Here is a 5322-nt window from a genome sequence, read left to right on the forward strand (position 1 = left end):
TTAGACAGGGTATTATAGTTTTTTTTTTGAGGGGTAGATATTTTAGATTTTTTTTAGGTGTAGGTATTTGAGATTAGGTATATACTCCAAGGCTATCCCGCCCGCGGAAATGGAAGAGAAGCCCAGATAAAAGCCCCACGGCCCGGTCCGAGTAAGTTGACCAGCCCACCAGTAGTGAGCGGAGGAGGCAATACAAGTAGCACTTGTCTTCTCCATCCCAACTCCTCTCTCCACACCACAAGCCGCCGCCACCGCCCGCTGGGAGGGGAATAGAAATCGTGTATCGTAGGGTTGCGCAAATCGCCGCCTCCAGCAACCAATCCCCAACCCTCGAGCTATCTAACTATCCCGATCCCGATCCCGATCTCCTACCATGGTGTCCGATGCCAGCAAGAAGAAAGCCGCGCAGAAGAAGGCCGCCGCCGCCGCCAAGAGGGGAGCCAAGTCCAGCGCCGCTGCCTCGTCCTCGTCGGCGTCGTCAGCGGCCGATAAGGCCGCCAATGGCGTAGCGGCCCTTAACTTATCCGATCGGACATGTACCGGGGTCCTGGCTTCGCATCCGCTCTCCCGTGATATCCACGTACGTTAAGATCCGATCCCCTTTTCCTTCTTGTTGCTATTCATCCATCGTTGCAAACCTTTTTTTTCTTCTCTCGCCGCACGGATTAGTTCCACCCCCAGTGATAGAACACAAGAGTATGTATATCCTCGTCGTTCATCGCCAGATATGATATACCTATATCGAGTGAAAAATAGATTGCTAGATCCATGTTAAATCACTTGTGATTTCTTGGCTCTTTATATATGACCCATTCATCTCTTCTCGACGTGGAACAGTGTGGTCGTATTAGCCACTTTCCTGGTCCGTTGTATCCTGTAACCTATCTCGTACCAATATTATGTATATGTAAACAAGAAATAATACTCGAGTTGATATGCCAAATATGCTGGGATGTGGGGCCATGCCTACATAGTTCTTCAATGCGAATATCTGATCTAGCATCATCTCCGTCCCTCCTTCATACCAGTTGATTACTTCAATACTTTGTTGATTTCCTAATATAGTATTTGTATGTTGCAGATTGAGTCCCTTTCATTAACATTTCATGGACATGACCTTATTGTGGATTCAGAATTGGAGCTTAACTACGGGAGGTATAGTTTATACATCCGTTTATTTTCATTTCATTACAACCATGTATCCTTCTGGAGCACTTAATTGATGGTTTTATTTAACCTCAGGCGGTATGGTTTGCTCGGCTTAAATGGTTGTGGGAAATCTACCCTTCTCACCGCAATAGGCTGCAGGGAACTCCCCATTCCTGAACACATGGACATACATCATCTTACTCGTGAGATTGAGGCTTCTGACATGTCTGCGCTGCAAGCTGTTATCTGTTGTGATGAAGAAAGAGTGAAGTTGGAAAAGGAAGCTGAAATTTTGGCTGCACAGGTTAGCTATTGAACTTCCATCTTTGTATTTGCCCATTGTCCGCATTTCATCCGGGTCCATATAATTGCTTACACTTGCTGCTGACTATTTAGGATGATGGTGGCGGTGAAGCTTTGGATCTTGTATATGAGCGGTTAGAAGCAATGGATGCATCAACTGCTGAAAAGCGTGCTGCTGAGATATTGTTTGGTCTAGGTTTTGACAAGCAAATGCAAGCAAAGCCAACACGAGATTTTTCTGGGGGTTGGCGTATGAGGATTGCATTGGCAAGGGCGCTGTTCATGAACCCGACCATCCTTTTGCTTGATGAGCCAACCAACCATCTTGGTGAGTATGAAACAAATGAAACTGCACTTGAACATGTATTTTAAGTGGAAATGATGTGTTCTTTTTTGTATTGCTTGACTACCGTTAACATTTTTCTTTGATATAAAATCTTTGGGTGTGTCTAGGGCACATCTAGATGTGTCCTAGTTATTGCACATCTAAGTGACTAAATCAAGCATAGAAAGAAAGTAAAAAAGAAAATACCCACACAAATCTCCACGTAAGATCAATGACTTAGGACTTAGATGTGCAATACTTATGGCACATCTAGATGTGCTTTAGCAAAACTGAATCTTTGGCTAATGTGACACACATCCTTCTACCTCACAAAGTTATATGGTACTACTATACATAATCTTGTTTCTCTTACATAAGAGGTTCTAGTGGACTTTCCTGCATAGCTTGGTGGTCAGTTGTGCTTACTTTCGAAAACAACCTAATTTTTTTTGCCTTTGTTTGCAGATCTTGAGGCTTGTGTCTGGCTGGAAGAGAAATTAAAGAATTTTGAGCGTATACTTGTTGTTATCTCGCATTCCCAAGATTTTCTAAATGGAGTGTGCACTAACATCATCCACATGCAGAACAAGACCCTCAAGTTATATACTGGAAATTATGACCAGTATGTTCAAACTCGCTCTGAGCTTGAAGAGAATCAAATGAAGCAGTACAAATGGGAACAGGAACAGATAGCTAATATGAAGGAGTACATTGCACGATTTGGTCATGGATCTGCGAAGCTTGCTCGTCAGGCTCAGAGCAAGGAGAAGACTCTTGCAAAGATGGAGCGTGGTGGTCTCGCTGAGAAGGTTGTCAATGACAGGATTCTTGTTTTCCGCTTTACAGATGTTGGCAAACTCCCACCACCAGTGCTGCAGTTTGCTGATGTCACATTTGGTTACAGTCCGGATAATCTCATCTACAAGAACCTTGACTTTGGTGTTGACCTTGACTCGAGAGTTGCACTGGTCGGTCCCAATGGGGCAGGTAAGAGCACACTTCTGAAGCTCATGACAGGTGACCTATCTCCGTTGGATGGCATGGTCAGACGCCACAACCACCTACGCATTGCACAATTCCATCAACATCTCACTGAGAAGCTGGACCTGGACATGCCGGCCCTGCAGTACATGATGAGGGAGTACCCTGGGAATGAAGAGGAGAAGATGAGAGCTGCAATTGGCAAGTTTGGCCTGTCAGGAAAGGCACAGGTGATGCCAATGAAAAACCTGTCTGATGGGCAGAAGGCCCGTGTCATTTTTGCTTGGCTAGCATTTAGGCAGCCACAGATGCTGTTGCTTGATGAGCCGACAAATCATCTTGACATTGAGACCATTGACTCACTTGCTGAGGCATTGAAGGAATGGGACGGGGGGTTGGTCCTGGTGAGCCATGACTTCAGGCTGATCAATCAGGTTGCTCAAGAGATCTGGGTCTGTGAGAACCAGGCGGTGACTAGGTGGGAAGGCGATATCATGGATTTCAAGCAACACTTGAAGAAAAGGGCTGGTCTCTAGATTTCCTGTCTTTTCCTTCTCTCGGCTCTTTGGAGATCTAGACAACCCAAAGTTTTGCCTCTGTATCAGAAAAGCTTCCATCATTTAGCGCGACAAGTACAAGTACTATTGTATCACTTAAAACATATCTTCTCTACGCTATTTTATAACCAGACGATCCGTATTTAATTTCATATCTTTAACATTGTTGATCCATGATGGTTTGTTTTGCTCTGTGGTTCTAGATTTGAAGATTATCATTTTATAAGGTGATGAGATGTAGACATATTTCATTCAATTGTTATGTTCAAATTTGTATTTGTACAATTCTACGTCTGTTACACCCTTAATTGTACGGTTCTACGAACTTGCATCTGGGTAGTATCTAATTTTGGACGACGGACATCCTCGTACCAGAAAATATAGTACTCCTTACAAAAAATTATCGTTTGTAGTAGACATGCACCTACAAAAATGTATCTACTACAAATGCCTTTATTGTTATATTACTTTGCATGATCATATAGTTGACGAAGTATTTATGGCTCAGCCATGGTTTATCATGGTTTATCATTATCATACATGCACATCCTGATACACTGCAAATACATTCATATAGTCATGTTTCAGTAGTATAAAAAAGAGGCAAAAAAAGTGTAACAAAAAAATAAGAGGAAAAAAAGAAGGGGCAATGTTACTTCATTTTTACTTGTGGTTCAAAGTAATATCATGTTTTTGAAAGTGTTTTTTGTTGTCACTTTTATATACTAGTGGCAATATTTCGTTATAGAACATTTGTTTGTTTTAATGATGGGCTTCCTCAAATGCTCGCTCATGTATTGCGTGGGGTTGAAAAAGCTGAAGTCCGTTAAAAAGTATAAATCAATTGCTTAACTTGTCATCAGGGTTGTATATGATTAATACATTGTGTGAAGAAAATGGAGCATGAAAAAATTATATGATTTTGTAGGATAGTGTTTTTTAGCATTTTTTATTTTAAAAGGCACGATTGTATGTTGATATGCCTGAGTATTAATATCTTTATATCAAACTAGTAAATATGTCAGTGTGTTACAACGGAGAAAAACACATGCCCCTAAACCTAATATGCATGGCGACGAAAATGTGTGCGCTGGGGAATAACATGAAGGCGAATTTTGATTTTAGCCAACCAAATTTTACAGACCGCTAATAAACTTATGCATTGTATAATTCACGGGTGATTAAAGACAGTCATCTCCAACTGTGATCAAAAAATAATTAAACTCAAGCATAAGAATAAAAGACATACAAAAGATAACAAAATTCAATGTACGGAAACATAATTTTTTTCTTGCCGCATATTTGCATATTTCTTTTTTGTGCGCATTTTTTTCTTTTGTGTTGGCTCCATGTTTGAATATTTCTTCCCCTTGTGTCTTATTTTGCAACTGGATTAAATCTTAATTGTTTTATTTGCCTATAGATTTCACAACGCTTTTTTGGTTTTTTCCTATTTTTCTTTATTGGTCATCTGTGCATGTCGTTCTCTATCTTTTTCCTTCTTTGTTACCTAGTATCAGTGACCTTAGATTGTGATCCAAATCCCTTGCATGCATGAGAGCTTTTTATATTGTATGTATCTGCTGTTAATTAAAAAAATTGAATAGATTTTGCATCATATGGTGGACGTGTTGATAGAGCCGTCCATTTTTTGCTGACATTAGGCACACATTTTCCGTCGGTTGTAGCGGATTGTCATCACAATAATATACCATTGAACTAATTTTACCATCTTTTTTCCTGGGTACTAACACATTCTCTTTGCTTCCTTATATATCCTTTCCTTTCTTTGCGCCCGTGACACAACATGAATCACGTCTATTTTCTCTTTGCTTCCTTATTTCTCAAATTACAAGCCTCTTTCCCTCCTTAGCCTCCCCCTCCACGGGTATTCATAGCAAGGCATACATCGAATGCTCTCAAAACGAAAACTCAATTCATCACAACAAGATAGAGAGGGGAAAACACCATATGATCCAAGTATATTAACAAAGCTCGCGATACATC

At 40.9% G+C, this 5322-nt stretch overlaps 1 protein-coding gene across 1 annotated transcript; it reads left to right on the top strand.

Annotated features, from left to right (window-relative positions):
• The first annotated feature begins 213 nt into the window (after nt 1-213).
• On the top strand, nt 214-3489 carry LOC119338143 (ABC transporter F family member 1-like). The gene is made up of 5 exons (XM_037610440.1): nt 214-580; nt 1082-1155; nt 1243-1453; nt 1546-1780; nt 2243-3489. The coding sequence occupies exons 1-5, from the start codon at nt 374-376 to the stop codon at nt 3292-3294; spliced, it is 1779 nt and encodes a 592-aa protein (XP_037466337.1). The 5' UTR covers nt 214-373; the 3' UTR covers nt 3295-3489.
• The last annotated feature ends 1833 nt before the right edge of the window (nt 3490-5322 follow it).

This window comes from Triticum dicoccoides, chromosome 7B (genome assembly GCF_002162155.2).
Source record: "Triticum dicoccoides isolate Atlit2015 ecotype Zavitan chromosome 7B, WEW_v2.0, whole genome shotgun sequence".
Classification (NCBI taxonomy): Eukaryota; Viridiplantae; Streptophyta; class Magnoliopsida; order Poales; family Poaceae; genus Triticum; species Triticum dicoccoides.

Bases quoted from the DNA above. Each gene is read 5' to 3' on its own strand.
- LOC119338143 (XM_037610440.1), top strand. From the start codon at position 374: ATGGTGTCCGATGCCAGCAAGAAGAAAGCCGCGCAGAAGAAGGCCGCC. The intron at 581-1,081 runs GTACGTTAAGAT...TGTATGTTGCAG, and splicing joins CGCTCTCCCGTGATATCCAC to ATTGAGTCCCTTTCATTAAC. The intron at 1,781-2,242 runs GTGAGTATGAAA...CTTTGTTTGCAG, and splicing joins TGAGCCAACCAACCATCTTG to ATCTTGAGGCTTGTGTCTGG.